Source organism: Spodoptera frugiperda, chromosome 27 (genome assembly GCF_023101765.2).
Source record: "Spodoptera frugiperda isolate SF20-4 chromosome 27, AGI-APGP_CSIRO_Sfru_2.0, whole genome shotgun sequence".
Lineage (NCBI taxonomy): Eukaryota > Metazoa > Arthropoda > Insecta > Lepidoptera > Noctuidae > Spodoptera > Spodoptera frugiperda.
Genome location: NC_064238.1, coordinates 12,425,748 through 12,449,740, shown reverse-complemented (window position 1 = coordinate 12,449,740; position 23,993 = coordinate 12,425,748). Strand labels below are relative to the sequence as shown.

The 23,993-nt window shown below is 34.1% G+C and overlaps 1 protein-coding gene across 7 annotated transcripts in view; it reads right to left on the bottom strand.

Annotated features, from left to right (window-relative positions):
• The window catches only part of LOC118263657 (glycine receptor subunit alphaZ1), a 66,236-nt gene that overhangs the window by 6,406 nt on the left and 35,837 nt on the right, over positions 1–23,993 (bottom strand). For 4 of the 7 annotated variants that reach the window (XM_050705584.1, XM_050705586.1, XM_050705587.1 and 1 more), the window contains 6 exons: positions 14,978–15,054; positions 12,773–12,872; positions 10,418–10,572; positions 5,220–5,375; positions 4,472–4,612; positions 398–627 (listed from right to left, as the gene is read on the bottom strand). In XM_050705584.1, the coding sequence (XP_050561541.1) occupies positions 398–627; positions 4,472–4,612; positions 5,220–5,375; positions 10,418–10,572; positions 12,773–12,872; positions 14,978–15,054 (859 nt within the window). Of the gene's footprint in view, positions 1–397; positions 628–4,471; positions 4,613–5,219; positions 5,376–9,354; positions 9,388–10,417; positions 10,573–12,772; positions 12,873–14,977; positions 15,055–23,993 lie in introns of all 7 variants that reach the window. The other 3 variants (XM_050705582.1, XM_050705583.1, XM_050705585.1) reach the window with 1 other exon arrangement.

The following is a 23,993-nucleotide window of genomic DNA, read 5'->3' as shown; positions in this document are numbered from 1 at the left end:
CGACGACTTTAGTACGAAGTCTGAAATAGTCCTAACACAGTTTTTTGGAATAGGCTCACCTCTTTTATATATGGAACTCATAACATACTTAAACTAACTGATAAGGTAAGTCAATTGGACCTTGTATTAGTGGTATATATTATTTTCTTAGAAAAAAAAAATACTACAAGCTCTTTAAAAAAATATAACTTAGTGGTCACAAAATTGTAAGTACCTTAATATTAGGTACGGTATCTATAAAGGTTTAAATGAATATTTTGTTTAGATTTTATGGCATCGACTTCTATACTATCTTTTTATACTTATAATTTTTACTAGTTATTTACATTTTTTTGCTTTTTACCTTTTGTTTTGATTTAGTATTTGGTTTTCTGAAGTCAGTTATTAAATAACTTACCTTCACATAAGCTACAGGTGGAATATCAGCCCTCAGTCCAGTGAACATGGTGACCAACGTCAACATGCATGTCACCAGCAACGTCACTCGTCCAGGAATGGCGTCCAGATCCAACCAGAAGCTGAACCATGATAGCATCACTACTAGAGAAGATGGAGCGAAGGTTTGAATCAAATGATGACCGATCTGCCTCTCGAACCTGAAGTATACTACTAATCTTGAGTAGTTACCTGGAAAGAGTAATATTAAATCAATTCTGAACATTATACCAGGTATAAGACTTTCCAAATGATTATGATATAGGTCGGTTGGAAGCGACCTGCGTCTAGTAGCTATTATTTGTCGGAGCTACCGACGGCTTAGCGGGTTACTGGGGCTCCAGTTCGAAAAGCAGTAGTAAGGACAGAGTGGTTTGTAGTCAGTAAGGGCTGGATACTACCTCTCGTCTCGCTCAAGGCGAGAGAAGTCATAAGATGATTTTCTCCCCTCTTTTAATCAATTTATCTTAAGTAAATTAGTAATTTAATTATACAGAATATTTAATTTATATGTAGTGCACAAATAAAACGTTAAAAGTACACTTTCAATGTCTTTCTATTATAATTATAACATATACACAACCTAATAAGATTGAAAAAATATTAGTCATACACCGTGTCATTAAATGGGATAGAAAAATGAGAAAAATAAAAGACATTTGCTAATGTAAATGTATCCTAATCGACATGGAACAAATTCCTTTTCCCTTTGTGTTTATTTAATGTTCGATATTTGTAATTCTTTCGTAAACGTCGCATTACCCCGCCCATGAGCTTATTAGCTTTGGCGACACAGAAAACAAAAGAAGACTTTGCTTAAATTCTTTTTTTCTTTCAAAACCGTTGTTTGATTTTCTGGGAAATCAAAATCCGATTTGTGATGCGATCGTGTTTTTGTAAATGAATTCAGTAACTGTGAATTTGTTTTTAGTCTAAACAGATTTTAATATCTTTGTAATAGCTCCAATATAATATGGTAGTTTTTATGTAAACTTGAAACTTAACTTAGGCAATTATGTAGTTAAGTGGAACTATAGATAGTAACAGTTTTTTTTTAAATAACGTTACCCCACAGTATGATTTTCTTCTGTGTTGTGGGTGAGTTTACAAACATACAAGTTCACATACACACCCAGACCCATAACAACAATTTGTGGGTCACACAAAGAGTTGCTCCGTATGGGAATCGTATCCGCTACACGTTGCTCACCAGCCCATTGCCCAGCCACCGTGCCAACCATGCAGTCAAACTTTACTTATTGTAATGTGTACTTTTGTATGTACACTTTAAACGCCATGGGGGCCACCGGTGACCGACGTTAGCGGAGGATTTGCCTTCAACAGTTTTCTACTGGCAGTCAGAGGCTTAACAAAATTATATAGTAATATATGACATGAGAAATCAAGCTAAGATTCCCAATGAATATGAGCTCTGTTTGTATAGCGTAAACATGAAAGGTACACGTGTAAGGAACAATTAAATTAATTAAGAAGTTCCTTTGAGCAATAAATTCTTAGCAACACAACGCCGAGTGTGAACTAATTTCAGATACCATTCATTTAGACGAGATGAAGCGTGCTTTAATTCGAGTTTATTACGATTCCTCTTCACTTACATCGATTCAGAATATTTTAAACATAATTTAAGTACATAGCAGCATAACAAAATATACTAATTTACCAATGTCGTTATTAGATTTGCAACCTTATCACATCGGAATAAGATTGATAATTAATTAACAATATTGAGGTAGCTTGACCTGCTGGTTTGTAGGTACTTATTTTACTAGAAGCTACAGAAGTTATTACTTTATGTATATTAATAAAGTGTCTACATAATTCAAGATGCGTGTACTTAAGATATATAAAGACGAAATAACACTATTTTAGGATGTGATTACTTAGAAAACATTGGCTTTTGACACAAAGAGCTAGAGATTGAGTTCATTGGCCTATCTGGTAATGGAAACGCGCTGATTACATAAAACTTATACATAGACAATGAGATCTAAGATATCTGAGCGGAAAGATATTTAGCTACACGCTTAGCACGGTGGCTTGGTAACTAGCAACCCTTTAACGTGTAGCGGGTTCGATTTCCGCACGGAACAACTCATTGCGTGATCCACAATTTGTTGTTTCAGGATTGGGTGTCATGTGCATTTGAAATTATCTGTCTGTAAACGCATTCACGACACAGGAGAAAATCCTAGAGTGGGGCAACTGTAACGGCAAAAAAGCTATAAAATTATGTTTGTAGTTATACTAGAAGAGTTTGTTTGATTGAACGAGTTAATCTGAGAAACTACTGCTCTAATTTGAAAAAAATCTTCTTACGTTAGACAGTGCATAAAACATCACGATATGCTAACTAGTAATGTAAAAAACCAAATTTGTTTTTTTTTAAGTCGAAATAAACTTTGATGTGAATTACAAAGTAAGCTTCTGTTATTTTCTTTTACTAAATAAATAGATAGTCTTGGTAAAAGTATTTACTGAAGTGCCGAAGTTTTATTTCTCTTTCATTGTACCTTAAGCCTTAGTTTTCTAATTCAAAGATCCGATATTGCCGATAAGCAACAGGAAAATTAGCTTTTGAAAGGATCTTGTGTCAGTAAGAAGATATCTTGAATGGAGGCAAAGAAAAATGTGGTATTTTTTTTGTACACTGACGAAGACTGTAAAAATAATTGTATGTATTTTTGTAATAACTGTCATGAGACATAATATAAATTAAATAAAAGTGAACCTTCTACCTTATTATATACACACCAGCCCACAAGTGGCCATTGCTGATCAAAGGCCTCTTCTGGCATGGATAAGGTTTGAGCATTAATCACCACGCTTGCTTAATGCGGGTTGTTGATTTCAAACTTATAATTAGAAATTATAAGCATAGGTTTCCTCACCGTTTGCCAGTGGTCTTAATAAAATCTTAGGAAGTACCTATAATTCGGAAAAAAATCGCATTGGTACATGCCATTGTTAGGTTTTGAACTCCTTAAACCTCCGGGCCACCACGAATTTTTTTATTGTATAAACCGGTAAACGAGCATCGGTCAGCAAACTCCAATGGGGGATAGGAATTTAAGGGTTGTTGGGGAATCCGGGATTGGGAAGATTGGGGAATTTCGTAATTGTTCCTCCGGCAACCTCACTCACACAACAAAACACAATTTTATAAAGATGATGGTAAGTAATAACTTAGACTCTATCTACTGAACAGACATCACTAAATGAAATAATTACCCTCCGAATAGTGTGCGTTTTATGACGGAAAACAGTACTAACAGCACTAAGATAAGTTTATCTAATGAACCATAACAGCACCATCAAACGTTATCTTGGCTATATAATAACACATTTCGAGTAATGTCCTAAGTTGTTCTAATTTCACTCAGTCTTTAGAACAAACTGTACTAAAAAGCTAATTAGGTCCGAACTAACTAGGTGCTTGGGAATATGAATTCCTTTAAAATCAAAGTATAATTACTTCAGTAATAGCATTGAGTCTGAAATTGAGTATAACAATGAGCTTACTGCTTTTTACATAAGACAAACGGATTTTCTATGTTAACTAGCTAATAAGTGCTTTCTGAACAAGAGATTTCAGCTTCATAACCTGATTCCGTAATTTTTTCTTTTTTTAAAACATTGCCTCGCACTAGAATTTTTCTTCTATTATACGGGTCACATTAGCAATTATAGATATTATGTTCATTATTATATCTAACATTTGATTTTCAAGAGTTAAAGTGTACGAATGGGCTGGGTCGTCCGGAGTAATAATACCACGACATCACAGAAACAACGCTTGAGTTATGTGAGTGAGGTTACCAGAGGCCCAATTTCCCCCAATCCCAATCTTTTCAAATCCTCGTTTCTTTAAAAACCCTGACATTCCTAACACCCAAAAGACCAGCAACGCATTTGTAACGGCTCTGGTGTTTTGAGTGTCCATGGGCGGCAAAAAATCCAGTCAATGATGATTGTGATGATGCTTCTTCTCTCGTCATATTAAGTTGAAAGTTCTTACCGTCTTTATCGATCATGTATCCATTAGTCTCCTCAAGCCTCAACGGCTCCCCAATATGATACTGCAGGAGTTTCAGCTCCGGGTTGATAGTGACACCAGCTTCGCTCCAACGAAACCGCACCTTTTGATTACTGTATGAGACTGAAAAGGGGAAGGGAAAAAAGTTTTAGTTTTCTTATTATTTCTATTTCTATGGAATGTGATCGAAATTACTGATAAGGCAAATTATAATATATTAAGTTTCAAGTCAAAACAGAAAACTAAAATTTTCCCAGTAGTAGCACGCAGTCTCCAACGCAACGTCTTGCGTGAGCGATCTAGAAGCGAACGCGAAGTTGTGCGCGAAAGCAACAAACTGTCAAAATCTATTGACGTGACCTACGTGACCAACTGCCCGTGGGATACAGTCAGCTATCAATTGGCTTGCTCACACCGCATCGCGTTGAATTCGCGTGTCATCGCACCGCTTTGCATTCGCTTCTAGATTGCTCACACTAGATGTCGTGGTAGTCTCAGGCAGTACCAAAATTTCTGTAATCTGGCTTGTTGGAATAATTATAATACTTTTTTTAGGTCCCATATCAATATTTATACACATTTTATATTTCGATTTATTTACCAAACTGGTAATACTGATTTAGGGCTCTTTATAAAATTGTATTATCAAAAACAACTGTCGTTTACGGAAATGGGTAACACATTTTACAAGTTTAAAGTAAAACAGAAGAAAAGGGTATGCAATACTAACAACTTTCAATGTAAATAGGACACGACTGTATGTCCATGGGGTAAAGTTGAAATTCCATTTGGCAGGCGATGATCGCATGCATCCTGGCTGAATACCGTACGGTTTGGTTCCTATACAGCGTCACTGAAGAAAACTTGTGGGTAAGTTCGGCGATTTCTGGAAAAACAATAATGGAGAAATATTAGCAGAGTATTATTATCATGAGATGAAAATAATTATGTTGTAGAGGTACTCTGGTAATAATTTATTTGGTCTAGATAGATACCTATAGATCAACCTATATGTGTATAGTATAGTAGCTATAGGTCTATAGACCAAATACATTTATACATATACATAAATGGAGTACTTAAGTTTGATTTGGGTCACTCTATTTGGTTATTTTGTGGCAGTTTTATACCGTACTTTTAGTAAAAGTGAAGATTCTTGGTAAATAAGAGTACCTATATAAATCATCTAAATAGTTTGAGATAGGACTTGCGTATGTTGCGGTTGGAATTACTGACTAGTTTATATGTATAAACATAACTCGTTTCTATCTAACCTTTTAGGACATTAAAATAAATATATTTATGACTGTATAAAACACAATAATGTGAAGACATTTCTTAGCAATTAACTGTATTTCAACATATATTAACTTTGATAACTGATTGACAGATTGACTACATTGAACAAATTAGCGATATATTAAAGAAGGGCCAAATAAAAGTACCCTTAACCGACGAGCATGAATGAAAAGACTGATGACTTTTGGCCACCATCTCGATGATGATGAGCGACTATGTGGATTATGATGGAACACGCTTACGATGGAGTACGCCTACTTATGAGCAACCTGTTCACTCAGGATTTGAAGTGGTTCATGAAGCGAAAGAAATATGTATAACATTCGTAGCCATTGGCGTTCTATAGTCTACCCCCATGGGAGACAGACGCGAGGTTTTGTACATATATAATATGTACTAACTATGTACTCTATACAAAACGCTTTATGCTTTATCACTTTTATTAACATAGTCTAGCCAAATTTCTGACAGCATTACTTATTTAAGTTTAGTTGATATACAACTGAACTGTCTAAGAACTTATTCATTGTTTTATTGTGTTTAAATGTAGTCGTAGTGATATGAAGCGTGTATATATTATTTTGAAATATTATATTGTTTAGTACAAGTTTATGTTTGGAGTCATAATTGTTCCACAATAGAGCATCAGTTGTTTAATTCTCTGAGGGGTTGTCAGAAGTCTGCCAGTAATATCTTTAGTCCTGTCGCATGATAAGTGTTGTATCATTCATTAGCTTAGAAGGTCTAAGCTTAAAACTGTCTAGTTTATCCTGGGCACAGAACAGCTTTGTGATTCTAAACGCGCCGGAAACCTCACGAGATACTTATTTTAAGAGAGTCAATAAAGGCTACGAATTATCTCTTCCTTAATTTTTTAAAACACGCAAACATAATGTACTTTCAGTTCAAAGTTATTATTAATACAAGATAAAGGTACGAGTTTGTAAACACTTAAGTGTAGGGGATCCATGCTTCGGCGCAAATGGTCCGGCTCGAGCGGAGTGATACTACGGTCTCACAGAAAACCGACGTGAAACGTCAAACATCATGTGAGTGAGGTTACTGGAGGCCCAGTTATCACCCTCCCCAATTTTCGCAATCTCCAACAATCCTCAAATTCCGAACCCGAAACCTGACAACGAACTTGAAATGCCTTTTTGTTTTCGTGTGTCTAGGGGCGATGCTGATTGCTTACCGTAAGATGTGCTCGTTTAAACTTCTCATAAAAAAAACACATTTCTACAAATATTTGCAAAGAAAATATACATAATTTTCTTGTCCAATTAAAAATAAAACAACATCGTAAGATTTTATAAGATATGGTTCAATGTCAGGATCTTAAATAGGGCTCGGAAGAAAATGGCGTTGTTGGAAACCGGAAAATTAAATTTGTGTACAACATCTACATTTGTTGGGTAAATATCTCGTTAAGGAAGATACTTCAATCAAATCTAATTACAAACAAGATATATTTTAGGATATAGGACGGGTTGAGGCTAATTAATAGTAATGAAGTGTTACCGAAATAGCTCTGAATTATTGTTATTGCAGGTCATAAATACACATTTCGTTACATATGTATATGTATAATTATTTTTAAATAATATATATGTAAATATACTCCGTGTATGATTGTAATCTAATTGAATCCGACGATATAGAATAATTTTACAAATTATTTTGTTATTACCTAAAACTCTGTGTTTAGTCACGTACATTAATAAAGAAAGGTTCTACTAGTTTCTAGTCACAGAATATGGACTCTTACTTAGGCTGACGTCGACGTGTCGGCGCTTCTAACTACAAACTAGTAGAGCTTTTCTCTGAGCGTATCTGCCGAAAATGACGGTCTTTTCTAAGGTGGGTAAAGGCATTATAATTTGCTATCTTACAATTGTTTTTTTAACCTTAGAACATGTGAGTATGTACATTATCAACCAAAAAATTATGTACACAATAGAAAAACTAACTTTAAAATAAACATAATATTAAATAACAATATTTAATAATTAATTAAATCTATTTCTGTATTACTCATACATCATTGCTTCGTGTTTAAATATTAATAAAAAGGTGCTTAAATATTTATTATTTAAAAAACAATTTCAATCGAAACTCGTGATTATGGATGCGTGAAAACGTATTTATAAATATAACTTCGTGTGGTTAGCAAGCTCACAATATATTAGTGGATATACAGTGGTTATATAATAGTTATAATAGTGCTCAAACTGAGTGTTCACCAAAGCTGCCCATAGGACATTATAAACCAGTGTTGATAACTTTGTGACCGACATTAAACTCCGTATCTACTCGTAAGATAAGGCAAAATTATGTGTCAACGTGAAATTTCATCGCTAAAAGCGTAACTACAAACCCCAGTCGTGACACACTATAACAGGTTTTGATACTTTATCATTACTTTTTAAACTTTATACACAGAAAATCTTTTTGATCGATTTGCTGGAAGGTTTGCGAGAGAAAATTGTCTGCCGAATATATTTTTTAAATATATCTACTTAGATAATGAACGCTATTTTTAGCTACAAAAATAGTATTAAAACAAAACTTTGTTTATCTTACAAGTGAAATATTCGATGTTTGCGAAAACTTTTCGTGAAGGTTAATCGTTTAATTCAAAAGTTCTGCGATATTGCGAAGATATATAAGTTGTAAATATGAAGATAAGGAAAAAAACATGCAAAAAGATTTAACCTGAACAAAATGAAATTACAAAACTTTTTGTGCCAAGTTTTTTTTCTAGGAAATAAATAATATCATTTACTTTTATTCAAATCTTTTTAATACTTTGCCCTCGTTCTTTTCATGCAACGTGTCATTTATTTATTTAGATCTAATTTTACAAGCTTGTTGGTATTTTCAAGCAAGATTTTGCATGTGAAAACTCAGTGAGTGAACGAAAGCATTCATTCTTTTGCATAGTGTTAAAAAAGCCTGTTGTACATACATTTGACACAAACAGACATACAACTTTAAGGGGTAGCAGAAATACTAGTAATGGCTCTTGTAGATATGGCTCTAGCACTATTATTCCCATATTTTTTTTGTTTTTGAAAATCCAATTTAGACAAGTTTAAAAAAATATAAACCAGAAAATAGTGGTTTAATGAAAAACTGTTTCAGTGCAAAAATGTTTTGAATTTTTACGTCTTGTACTGGCTTTGAAAACTGTTCCAATTCGATGATCGGAACGTTTCACGAGAAAATGCCGACCCAAGTTGACGGATTTTTGGAAAGCTATGAAAGAGACATGCACTGATTGAATTTCAAATTGACAAATGCCTTTGTAAAGGTTTTGAAGTCAGGTGAACTATAATTTGTACTGGATCACAAAAATGTTAGTAGATAAAGGTAGTGTTGACAGAGAAAATAAGTTCACAATTTGTGAGAAATAAAAATCTATGAATTTTCTATTCAATTTGTTTGTTGAAAATAAAATAAACTGCTATTACAATAATTAAAGTTTAGCAAAATTAAACGTTAAATGTACAACAGGCTTTCGTGAGATAAGGGCTCTTATTAAAGCCTTAATATTACAATATTACCGGGAGATCGAGGTTTGTAATGCATTGCTCCTCCTAAAAAGCAAAACTTTGTTAGACTTAAGTATCAGCATTAGTTTAAAATTTACAAGAACAAATTAAATAAAGAAGTTTGTTGGAATTTATTAATTTTTAATATAGCTTGGGTGAACAAACAGTAGATGAGCAATCTTAAAGTATCAAGATTGTTTATAGTTGCATTAAGAGTTGATACATTATTAACAACGTATATTCTTACTATAAAAGGTTTAATATAACTTGCACCTAATGTATTATTATAATAATTGGATTTTCTATTAATGACAAACTAGAGAGATTTTTAAAATTATAGAACTTATTAAATAAGCATTATTCGGTAATTTAGGTACGAAAAATTAAAAATACTATATTTTCTTTATACTTCATTGATACAAGACTGGAATTGGCTTTTACACGAGAAATTAATAATAGACTGTCAGACATTTTTAGTTGCGAAAATTAATTCAATAATATATTATGTGATCAATTTCAACACTTACTTTTGATGCGAGCTGTACAATAAAAATGAATTTATTGCGATATTTTTCATAAATCGAGTTTATTTATATTACATATACGAATTTTAATCAATTAGGTACTTAATCGATTCGACATGCAAGTATCAAAACTTATTGAATAACCTAAATTATTTTTTATTTATATTACGACTCACACAATAGGGATGATGATAGGGTATGAAAATTAAAAATCTGTTTAGTCCGTCAGTTAGGTAATGAAAAAATATTAGACACGTATGTTTTTATTTTGTCATATAAGTTATATAATACAATACTCAGATAAAACTAATCAAAGTTTAGGAGAGGGAGTAAATACATCATTTCTGCGTATAAAATGTTCCTAAAAGTATTATCACGCGATATTTCAAATCGATATATCGTCGAAAGTATTTGTTTCCATAAGAAAAATAAAAAATACTTATCTAATATTTTAAAACAATTAACAAGATAGACATTAAAATAAAAATTAATCATCTACCCTATTGTATTTCAGTAATATTTTAGTAATAAAATCCCATAAAAACAATTACCTGTGACCTTGGAGTTCAAGAAGTAAGGGTCTGGATGCCAGAGGTTGTCGAAGAATTCTGGTGGTAGGGTCACGTGGTCATCACCTTCCTCGAAGATGTCTTCTGGTAGCTGCAGCCGGCTCTCGCTCCAAGTTTGTCTTATGAACATGTCCACTCTGAATAAGATTAGGAGAAAATGTTACTAAAGCTTTACTTATTTACATTACCAGGGTTGGAAGTTACGACAATGGTTATGATGATGGTTGGTGTCTAAATAACTGTCTCAAAATCTATTAACAAAACTTTGTTAATAGATTTTAAACCTTATTTTTAAATTGAATTAAGATTTTTAAGTTTTAAAGTGTGGAAGAGCCATGCTACGCCACAAATGGGCCGACTCGATCTGAGTGATACCACGGCCTCACAGAAAACCGACGTGAGACAACACTTGCGTTATGTGACCCCTTCCTAATTTTCACAATCCTCGTTTCCTCAACAACCCTTAATTTCCTAACCCTCAAAAGGCCGGTAATGTACTTTTAACACCCTTGGTGTTTTGGGTGTCCATGGGTGGTGGCGATTGCTTACCATCAGGTGATCCGTCTGCTTGTTTACTGACTTATACCATAAAAAAAATAACACAAAAGCCTTTGTGTTATTTTCACTTCACTTATTTTCACTTTCCGAAGATTTAACTGTAACTAGGCCATCCTTTAGTTCCATTAAATGCCTAGTTACCGACATTTGTATCATGTGGCCGTAATTAGGCGTATGTAAGCCTAATGATCAGTTTGGGTTGCTACGCGCAAACTATGTTCTGAGTCTAATTAGGGCGAAAATTCCTGGAACACCCGCTATTTGGGACCACAAAGCAAAAAAATTGCTTTTAGTTAAGCGACTGGTAACTGTGTTCGTTTGGGAGTTTTTGAACAAATATTTGTACGGAGTGCAGATTGTTCGAGTCCCGTGGTTTTAATATGCGCATTTAGTCGGAATTCTGGAACCGTATTTTTAATGAATTAAGTTTACGACTTAATGAAGTCAATAGGAATAATCATAATTTTAAACAAACAAAAATAAGTTTTATTTCAATTCTACACTAAGGTTCTTTTTTGGAACAGTTAAAGCCTAATTTATCCTTTGTGTAATTTCGTTAATCAATCCTAAGTTATTTATCTCTATAAAACTTTATAGAAGATTTTAAGATGTATATCGTGTACACAAAATGCTTTTAAAGCCGCAACTTTGAATAAACAAATGATACCTAGGCATTTTAGAACTAAAGTACTAACTGAAGGTCGATCAGCCGATCCGATAAAGGTAGAAGGCACCATTATTATGGATTACCTACTGGTAATCGACCGGATCGAATGTAACCGACATATGGGGTCAGAGTTGACAAATTATTTGTTCTCCAACCTTGATATGTATGACGACCTTATTTGTGTAATGACATAATATCGAGCCTCGATTCCAAGATGAAATTATTCGATACCAATTTTTTAATTGGTTGTAAGTTCATTTTTGCACCCTGTGTCACACATAGGTACATCTAAGTAGGTAGACAGGAAGGATTGAACCTATTGACAAATGCTGAAGAATATTACAAACGTTGCATTTTTACTGATATTAATTTTTTTATTATAGGGCTTTTTAAAAATATGTTGGTGACTTGGGCAAACTCTGGAATTAAACACGAAACAATAAATTGGCAGTAACGAACATTTGATTCAAATAGTCATCTGATGTAACATCTGATGTTTCTTAGTCCACGGGGCCTCTTAGTGCTAACAACTGCTACCTGTCAAAAAGGAAATTGCCATGATCACACGCTAAGCTGCCGGATTCGTGACCATTCAGCTCAATTCTGTAATGGAGGTAGGAAGTGTAATGGACTACTATCAAAATTTTTGACTGTGAATTTTGTTTAGAGATGTGTAGACGAACAGTTCTTACAACAGTATATTAGCATTGACTTAGGTTAAATTAATTTTAAAATAAAGTTTTTGCGGTCACTATTTCATTATTTACCTTATTTTTTACATTTCCTCTATTTTTAAAAGTCCCTATTTTTTCATCCTTTCCTCTAAACGGTTGATCAAACATTTACCTAAATCCAGATTTAAAAATAATAACTAAGCAATTAGGATTTTGCAAATCATATGCAAAGCTAATCGCAAAAGAGAGAATCAGAATTAAATACAGCTATGCACTTGAGTAATCTTCTTAACATTTGATGTATGTAGTTATCATTGCAATATTTTTAGAGAGAGGATCAGAACTAAATACAGCAATGTACTTGAGTACTCTTCTTAAAATTTGATGCAGGTATTAATTTTTTTCTTATAATCTTTTGCAAATAACTTTAAAACTCACCTGAAATCCATATCCTCAACATTGATGGAGTTGACGTCTACCACGTAGATGCTGAACTCCACAATGACCGGCTGGCCTTTACGCGCCGGTGGCCGCATTTCTACACAAAGAAAACAGGAAAATTACTTATTATTAAGATCTTCCCAAAAAGGGATCAAAGAGTAAACACACCTACTTTTCGACAGCTGTGTCGTAAGCCTATTATAATAAGGAACCCGGTTGCGTAAATTGGACATGGATTAAATAAAGATGTGCTACTTTGGTTTTTGGAAGTTATATAGGTGTTATACATGGTTATATATTTATCGTAAGAGGTCTGTAAGAATGGAAGCGATTGGCGTACCATTGTCTCTGCTACCGCCATGGGAGACAGGCGTGAGGTTATGTATGTATGTATTTTTATGTAACGTATATCGTATTATTGGATCGTATAGTGTTCTGTAGTATAACAGCATTGAATGTTAAAATAATGTATTGTTATTCTGGATGAGGAATCCTTAAGTTCAAAGAAGATTGTGGACACCCTCGACCTCCTCCAACATATACAATAATACGATCCAAAATCATTCAAATAACCAATATTATATAAAAAGTTCTTAATCAGTACATGTTATTATAATGATTAAGACCAGTTGTCATTTTGCCATCCAATTTACCAGTCATAAAACAGTTCTACCACTATAACTAAAGGTGTATAGGAATAAAATCAGCGAGGTAACAAGACCACATTTGTGTTTTGTTTATTTAATCCACAAGATAATATTATTATATTAAGAACACAAAAGTACGAGTCTCTACTTATAGTCTCAACATGGCTTAGTGAAATTTCGCTCATTTTGTTCAAGGACACGGATTTAAATACCAACAGCTTTCCGCCATATTTTACTGTAACGAAGCTAAGCAAAAAACATAATTTTTGACTCAACAAATTAATTAATTAAATACACCAATTAAAAGAATACGCTGAATCACAAAACAGTATTTAAAAATATCCCAGTATTAGAGTTTTTTTTGTGTCTGTAGGGAAAGGTTAAAGTGGATTTTCATTTTCCTTTTTCATGTTAAATAAGCACCCTAAGTGGAGGATTATCCACAATATATCATCTTACTAAAGAAAATTTGTTTTGAGGTAAAAAAAGGTTTTTTGGCTTTTTAGCCCTTATCTAGGTTAAGTCGTGAGAGTGTTGGGATTTAGGGTTTTAGTTTCAAAGTATTTAGACTTTCAGGACATGCCCAAAATTATTACTTTATTGAATCCAGGTTTATAGGTACGGTAGTCAAGTTTTCTCGTAAATTTTTTACAAATTTTTTATAAATATTCATCTTCATTATAACATTTTCCAAGTTACAGTTGGAAACTCAAACACTTAAAAATTAAGGAAGTTTTAGGCCACAGAAACGACAGTTTAGGGATTATTTTGTAAACAAATAAAGCTGCATAAACGACAAGATCGTATGCATCTTTAATTTCAAACCGAATAAAGAGCCTTTATTATAACTTTCGTGAGACATACGTTACTCTTTGACGAGGAACTCGACTAGTTTCAAGCCATCCTAGAGACTCATATTCATGAGCAGCATTCTAGTTGTAGTAGTAGTACATACTAGTAGAACATAATAATTAATCAAATAAAGAGCCATCAAAGTATTTTTCCTACACTTGAGTGGCCATAATAATTGAATTACCTGCAAATGTCACTTGATTATTTTCTCGAAGGCTACCTCCCCAATGAATCGAACCGAGTGCATTGTAAAGGAGTTACCGTGAAGGCAGACCGTTCTAAGACTGGTTTTGTAAAACGGCGCGTGGCTTTAATTCTATTACCTGCACTGAGTAAATCAATTACATGGACTTATAATACTTAGTGGAAGCCATTGCTTATTTTCACTGAATGTTTTGTATGGAATATGGTGTAACCGAGCAAATAAACCATCTGATGGTATAAAAACCATGGAATGGACTTAGTGGTCTATTAATACCCCTCTTACTAATTCCCGATTCCCCAACAACCCTTAAATTCCTAACCCCCTAACAGGCCGGCAACGCACTTGTAACGCCACTGGCGTTTTGAGTGTCCATGGGCGGCAGCGATAGCTCACCATCAAGTGATCCGTCTGCTCGTTTACCGGCTTATACCATAAAAATATATGGAGGTCATGATTTCTAGCAGATTTCTAGATTTAAAGAAAATATTAGGAACAGACCTTTAACATAGTTTTCCGGCAGAACAACTCTAGGTTTCAGTGTGTGATTTCTCTTCGATGCGACATCATTGCAGAGCCTGAAACCAAAGGAAAATATCGGTTAATATGAGTATTAATGACACTAACAACGTACAGAGGTTTACTTGTATCAAAGAATAGAGGTTTTTTAAGGGAGGAAAATCATTCAATCTCTTCTCCCGCCTTGGGCGAGGCGAGAGTGAGTATCAGACTCTTACTGACTAAAAACCACCCAGTTTCTACTCCTGCTTTTCGAGCCGGAGCCCCGGTAAACCAGATCAAGGATAGAGGATAGAGTAATTATAACAGCGTTAATAATCCGCGTCTGTCCATTGCTAGACTATGACGGCTTGAGGGTTTCCATGGTCAGTTTAAAAGGTTCAGGTTTATCTCAGAGCGCTGCTGCCCAGTAACAACGGGTCCCAAAATAATTGACACATATATGTCATAATCACTCATTGTGTCACACACGCAATTTGGTTTAGATGGATTATCCACTAAATATTATTACAATTTTTCTACATAGTTGCTATCAATTTGGTCTTAGTTACTGTAGAGCAGGGGTTTCCAAGCTTTTCATGGTCACGGTAAATTTTTCACTTTTTTATTATTCTTGTTTGGCTAGGGACCACTGTTACTATTATTTGTTTCATTAAATTTTCTCCATAGTCATAGAATTCGTTCTCATAAAAATATTTTTATCGGTATATAATATGTTGTGTACATATTATTATTTACAGGTTTTAATCTGTAGTCGTAAAGATAGTTCTAGTATTAAATTATTTATAGTTCCGCCCGCTTTATTGAAAAAAAAGTCATTGAAGATAACAATACAAATTTTCCTATCTTTAATTAATCTTCTAACACACGTTAACCGTTAACTTTCCCTAGAGAAAAGCGCTTTTAAACAGATTAAAGTGCACTCGGTAGTTATTCGACCATCACTTTAGATGCATTGGGAATTGGAATGCAGTGAGACGTTTCAATTTAATTCTCGTAACACCTCGAGAATTTCACAGCCAGTTACTAAAAGATTGTGAGAATGAGACCTTATAAAATGCAGGATAAAACCGTAGAAGGTGGAAGTTTTGTAGAATAGGGTAGATGACTAATTTTTTATTTTAATGCCCGTCTTATAAAACATTAGACACGTATTTTTTATTTTCTTACGGAAACAAATACTTTCGAAGATATATCGATTTCAAATATCGCGTAACGTCACTTCTAGGTACGTTTTATACGTATAAATGACGTATTTGCATTCCTAAACTTTGATGCGTTATATCTCAGCACTGTTATCTTACATGGTAAAATAAAAAATACGTGTCTAATATTTGTTCATTACCTAACTGACGGACTAAATAGATTTTTTTATTTTCATACCCCGTCATCATGCCTATTACATTGAAGAAACATAAAAGATGAAACTTAGTATGGATTATGTATAGTATATTTGGTACACTAAAGATCAAATTAATTTAATTTCTTTTATACATAGTAATTGTAGACATCACTGAACATCGTCTCGCAAAAGCTCTTGTAATTTTGTTCGTCTAATCATGAAATCGCTGTAGCATATTGTCTCAAGAAACAGTAGAAATTGTAGTGGATTCCCTTTTATTCCCTTTTGTTGGCTTTGTAGTAAAATATTGTTTCGAAATATATGTGAAAAGATGTATAAAATACGGTTGAATGACTGCTACGTATGTAGGCCAAAGTATGGCATAATTTTACAACAATCTAAAAACTTTTCACTATAAATAAAGTTCAAGAAAGCAGCAACTACAATTCATTTTACAAAACCTAATTTGAACAAATTCTAAACATAAAAATGCACCATAATTTACATTGAAAATTTCCCTATTTTTAGACTTAATAAAAGTGGAATTTAAAGTAGTTAGCGAATTCCGTTTCAGTTTTACGATTTACCTGATATATGAACTTTAACTTCCAATTAATTTTAAATGCATTTTGAACCCCATGGCGTATACGAATAAGGCTTAATAATAAAGAGCATTTGTAACCGAAATTTTAATGAAAGATACTAAATAAAAAAGGTGAATAGGATTGTAAGCCTTATGTATATTGGTGTAAGGTTTTTGTTTGGGAAGTGGTTGTAAGTGATGACGTCAATGAAAATTATTATGCTGACTTAGCGTGGTATGTTTAAATTTAGTAGCAGAGCTCACGTGCTAGCGTGCCTAACCTATTTCAGTGTAAAACTGAAAGTTGACTGCGAACATTTTGTTGTCAATTATGTACTACAATTCTAGTGTTTATTTGATATTTTTAGAACTTACAACTGTACTATTTATAACTCATATTACTTTAGTTACATGATATGAAACTATATACGCAAAAACATTGATAAAAAGTAGGTTGGATTGTGAAATTTTACCGGGTCGCATGACATTATGCGTTATAAATTTATTAACAATGAACCACTGCAAGATTATGTTGTTACAGTTTGAGAAAAAAATGCGTAGAATTATTTCAAGTTTAAACAAATATATTAAGAAACGGAAGCCAATGAGATATGAAACTGAATACATAATGACAACATCATTTTGTATACAAAAGGGAATATTTTATTTATTTCACAATTTCACTTTGATACTCAATTAAATGGATTAAAATTGCTTTCGATGAAATGAGAAAAAAAAATACTGAAGTGAATGTGCAAATGTAGTTGTGTTCTAAATCTATGAGCAGCTCTCTCGTCCTCTGATATATCGGTTGCCAAATAACACAAGGAGTTTCAAAGTATTATAAAGCTTGCCAGCACACCTGATGACGACTGTTCAGCCCAAAACGTGACCTAAGAAAAACTAGCCAGTCAAAATCGTTTTGATGCCAGTTTTTCTACTGATTCAGATCAGGTGATCTGAATGTAATAGGAGGCAAGCTAGTCACAGTAGTGCACGTTTTATGGCTGATAATATTAAGATGATATTAATAAAGTAGAAACTTTAAGCCAAACGTGGGCCATAGGGTTAATTGAGGTAGTTGTCAGACCACCACAGATAGGGCCCAGTAGAGCTGATGCTTGATCCGGAGCTGCGAACGACCAAGCGGGCTCCGGATCGAAAAGCAGGAGTAGGAACGGAGTGGTTTTTTGGTCAGTAAAAGTCTGACACACCCTCTCGCCTGGTCCAAGGCGAGAGAAGTCATTGGGATTCCCCCTCAAAGAAAGGGTCACTTATGGTAATTTAAAAAGGGTTTTGTTAAGTAGTATACGTCTTCAGGACACTTATTATGATGAATGATAGTTCTTCTACTAAGACAGTACTTATGTAGGAAAAAGCTCGACAAAATTGCGTGGTATTTACGAAAACAGAGCTCTAATAATGATGGAAGGATATAATGGCAGAAAATATATTAAAGAAACCTGACGTGGGTTAAAGGAAAAACAGTAAACCACGTTTTTGTTCTGTTATTTATTGTATATGTATGTACATTTCTTTCATTCATTTATCGTAACATCATCACGCAACATTTTCGTTTGGACTACAATTTGTGTGTTGTGTGTATAATAGTACATGCAATCACCTTTAGAAGCATTAAACGTAGTGATGAACGTACAATGTAACAGAAACGTATCGTCATTTAACATTTTAATAGTCTACGATTTTGTACTATTATAATTTTTGCGTAATATTTTGTATGTCCTGAGTCCTGCGGGAAGAGAGAATCCTTCATAACTCTGGTGTCTGTGGTATGTTTTTGGAGCGTATAATACTAACCCATTAGGTATCCTATCCTATCCTATGCTATCCAACGTACTAGGTTACGATTACATGACATCGTATCGTATCCTACTGTATTACTGTAGGTAGGGCTCTTTTTCGCACTCCTTTTCATTATAGTCTGTCTATCATTTATGGCTACAAATGGGTATTCTGTCTGTATTAAATCAAATCAATAGGGTCACCCCCTATTACATGAAACTTAAAAAACAAATGGTGAAATGTGGCTGTACCATGTACATTGTACAGTGGCTTTACGTGCCGTAATGTCCATCTCTGTCTACTTATCGAGGATAAAAGTCGTGACGTTGCATATAAATATATGATTAAATCAATCATTATTTTTTCACCCGCAACATAATATCTTTGCTGACAGTACAGACATTATTTATTGAATAATAACTTAAACTTCAAAAGAATACAAACAAAAACACTAAAGCCATTCATCCAATGTTCAACTTAATTGTACTTCACTCTTCATAAATACGGGTTAAAGCGCCACTCCACACCGGAATTCCGAAGGTGTCAACATAAAAAAGATATATAAAAACTGACAGTTGTATGTCGCAGTCTTTTGCCCACCATTTACGCATTGCGACAGACTAAATAACATGTCAGTTTGTCTCTTCGAATAATAAAATAGTAAAAAAGTATGTCTGGGTATTGAATAACATAATTTTCATTGAAAAAAGTAGGTTGCTAAAGTAACAAGCAACAGAAAAATAATATGTAAAAGAAAACACAGTTTGTATGCTTGACTGTAATCACAAGCTTCTTTGAAACTAAAGGATAGATTAAAAATAAATATATTTCTGTTGTATGGCTTACAAGACCGCGCAATATATTAAGTAATAATTTGTTTTGGAAATTAGAACATGAAAAATCTACCTTAACTCAATATTTTAGGCAGAAGAAGTTATTTTTTTTATGATATAAGCCGGTAAACGAGTAGATGGATCACCTCATGATAAGCAATCGCGGTCGCCCTTTGACACCTGAAACACCAAAGGCGTTACAAGTGCGTTATCAGTCTTTTAGAGGTTAGGAATTTTAGGGTTTGTTTAGGGATTGGGAAGATTAGGTAAGGGGTTAAATGGGCGTCCGGTAACCTCACTCACATAACGATACAAAACGCAAGTGCTGTTTCACGTCGGTTTTCTGTGAGACAGTGGTATCACTTCGGTTGAGCTGACACATTCCTGCTGAAGCATGGCTCTCCCACACTTAAATGTGGAGTTGTGGGCTAGAAGCAATTTTTTAACAATAAATGTATAATTTCTACAGTATAATGGAAACTCGGTGTTAATTTACAACTTGCACTGCATGCTATTTTATAGCGAAAATAAAGTTGGAAAAACAGTAGCAAGTATAAAATTTAATTTATTTTTAACTTTTGTGTGAGGAAATGAAATTGCTCGGGCGGACACTATGAGAATGATTTTTGTGGTGTCGTAGGTGGATTGTAAATTAAATGTAAAAAATATTTATATTTTATTTTTATACATTGAATGAGATGGTTTTAAAATTCATTGTAAGGTTGCTTTTCTACTAAAGATTTGCTATACTACGTTGCTGTAGATGCATTTGGCATCTACCAATCATATTCATTGGTAGCCATAGCTTAGCACTGGTCGAAACGGATGATTTTTCCATATAATATTTTTTTTGTATGTAATGAATGTATCTATGCGTGCGGATGCGTGCTATGGATGGCTTCCTTACATACATCGCATACTCGAGCTGCGTATCATTTTTATTTTCATAGCACATCTTACTCGCATCGTTACGTAGCTTAGTGTCTGTGGAAACGGTCACTTTGTTTCACACAGCTTAGCTATTATACAATATACACTCGCAGCATAGCTACATAGCACATCTCTGGTAGAAAAGCACGCTAAAGGGTATAATAGTTCGTATGAGTTACAAACATGCAAACATTTATACAACAAACTATTACAATTTATTTAAAAGGCTAACTGCATACAAGGGTGACTAACATTGCATTATTCTTTCTTCCATCCTCTTTGTCATCCTGGTCTTAATAAAACTAACTTGCAAGCTTTGTAAAGAACAAACTACATTTACATTAGTTATTGTGACAAACTGAACTGAACAGCTGTTTATTTCATGTCGTGTAACGAGTTCTACACTGTGCTAAATGTATTGCACCTGGTAATACTCCCTTCTGCTTCTGGACAAGCGAGGACTTGAAGATTAATGTGTATTGTGAAATGAAGTGGAAGGACGGTGGTATAATGTAAACTTACAGTATACGGGAGATGTGCTTTGTAACTGTGCTACAAAGATGTGAAACTATTCGACCGTTTCCACCTCCACTTAGCTATGTAGCTATGCGAAGAAGATGCGCAGCTCGGTATGCGATGTACTGCGATGTATTGATAGTAGGAAAGTCATCCATAGCACGCATCTTTCCATATAAAAACATAGCTTAGCCGAGTCTTTTCCACCAGTGCTAAGCTATATCTGTACCAATTTTTTTTTTAACGTTGGCCCACACTAGAATTTTCTCCTGTGTCGTGGGTGCGTTTACAAACGTACATGTTCACATACACATGAGACCCAGACCCGAAACAACAATTTGTGGATCACACAAAGAATTGCTCCGTGCGGGAATCGAACCCGCTACACCTTGCGTGGCAGCCGGTTGCCCAGCCACCGCACCAACCGTGCACCAACAACAATTAATATGTGGAAGCCAAACGAAAATCACCCTATGTCTGTGAGACATTAAAATACTCCAGAGCAATGGGTTAGGTAAAGACAATAGGACGCTTAATGACACAATAAATTGTATATTGAAGAAAATGTACTCTAAAAATAATAAATTATGTATTAAAATAAAAAATGCAATATTTAGCGAGGCAGTTTCGAAATAACAGCACATAAACCAAGTCGAGACACGCAGCTAATTCAATATACATAGTTTTCGTACAACCCTTGCCACTCACCCTTAATTAAATCAAACTAAATTTCAACATGACTTGTAGGAATAATACCGACAAGTCTAATCCATAATACCTGGCGCTCTGCCTAACCCATAACCGCCCAGTGCGATGATATAAATGCAAATTCACGGGTACATGGTAAATGTACCAATTTTGGGCCAAGGTAACCCCATCGATTGGCGTAGGTACGTACATTGCACGCTATGTGACTATTTTTAGAATTAAAAAAAAACTACAGCTGCGTCGTTATTTTTCTATTGATTGCCTGCTCACGGCAGCATATGAAGCTATCCTTGCTATATGGTTTGGATAATTACTTTATGTGATTTTCAACTTTATTGCGAAATTATACAGTTAAAATTACTTTGCTTCTAGTCGTTTTTAAACTTGTTTTGAAGCCTTCATTGTGTCTTAGTAAGATTAGGCTGTATGTCGGTATTATTATGTGTGACATCATCACTTCTACAACTCGTTAGTGTTACAACACATTCTTTAAGACTCATTGTCAGGAAGTTCTGAATAAGTAATTGTAAAGTCTGTTACAGAATGTGTACCCTTAATATAAGTTTGCTTTACATTTAAGTAATCGAAACGAGAGCGCATTCGGAGCTATGATTGTTCGGCTCGAATAAACCAACCAATCAGAGCACCAAACACACTCTCGTTTCGAATTACTTTAAACGTAAAGCAAACTTGTACTATTGGTACAAATATTCGTATGAACGACAGCTTAATCTGATCTCCGATCATAATAGTCAATTGTTTAATAAGAGGCAATTACTGTACGCACTATGGTTTCTCCTATACACTAGAATTAATTGTGATTTTCTATTGAGTTTAACACAGTCGTTCATTTATAAGGTTTATGTTACTTCAATGGGTTCACATGAGTAATTATTAGCTGTAAACTTCATTTGAAATGCGTTGTTTTTTATGGAATAGGTGGCAAATGAGACCAGACGAGTAACCTGATGGTAAGCAATCAGCGCCGCCCATGGACACCCGCATCACAGGAGTCACAAGTGCGTTGCCGGCTTTTTAAAATAGAATACGCTCTTTTCTTGAAGGTTATATCGTTGTTATTATTCAGCGTTTTGGAGTGAGCCTGATTTTATTGCAAACTAGCTTCCGCCCGCGACTCCGTCCGCGCGGATGTCGGTCTTCGCGTGGAAGTTTTATTTCTCCATTTTGAGTAAATCTGACAATGACATCTTATAAATATCTATTAGACCCAAATACGGCGAGGCCCATAATAATTAAGGAGATCCCTCTATTGAACTATTGCTTTTGAGCTCGCGTTCTGTAGAATAAAACTGAAAAATAAAGATTTTTTTCTACGTATTTTTCCATGATAAAAGGTATCCTATTTTATGACCAAGATAATAAGGTATAATTATACCAAGTTTCATCGAAATCAAACTGTTAGTTTTCACGTGATGCCTGAACGTACAAACAGACAGACAGACAAAAAAAAATTAATCACATATTTGGGTTTGGTATCGATCCAGTAACACCCCCTGCTATTTATTCTTTCAATATTTTCAATGTACAGAATCGACCCTTCTACAGATTTATTATAGTATAGCTTTTGCCCGCGACTTCGTTCGCGTGGAATAGTGACTTCCGGCAAATTTTTGGTTTTAACCACATAGTTCCCGATCTCGCGGGATCTCTTCAAAAATGAGATGTGGAAGATATTCCAGGGAACTCTTCAAAAATCAACATAATGAGCTCTGCGTTTGAATTTAATAGATGTATACTCACTTAGGGCATTGAAAAAATAGTTTAAAAACGGACTTAAACTAACTTAAAACTAAAGAAAGCTACGAATTACGAATTTATAACAATTAAAAAAGAAACTATATTACAACCTATCCTCTATGCTATAATAACCAAGCTTAAACTAAATAATTTAAAAGAAACGACTTAAATCTAATCTAATTAATTTATAAATTAGACTTTAAATTTTATTAAAAAAACTAACTACAGTAACTACTAATAATCGATATCAAACTAAACCTACGTTAAATAGTTTAACCAAAAAACCAGGAAAACCCAACAAATAAACTTATTAATTGACAAATACAACGAAACCAATTTAGAATATACGAAACAGCAGGACCACTACAGACAAATAATCATACGACTGATAATACACTTTTTCTACGATAGTACCGAAGCGCTCGGCCGATACCCAACCAAATGAATGTACGAAACCATAGCGCGATCTATTTCGATCTATCGAGGATAAAGACAACTTGGATTATTTATTTATACTCCGTTCGG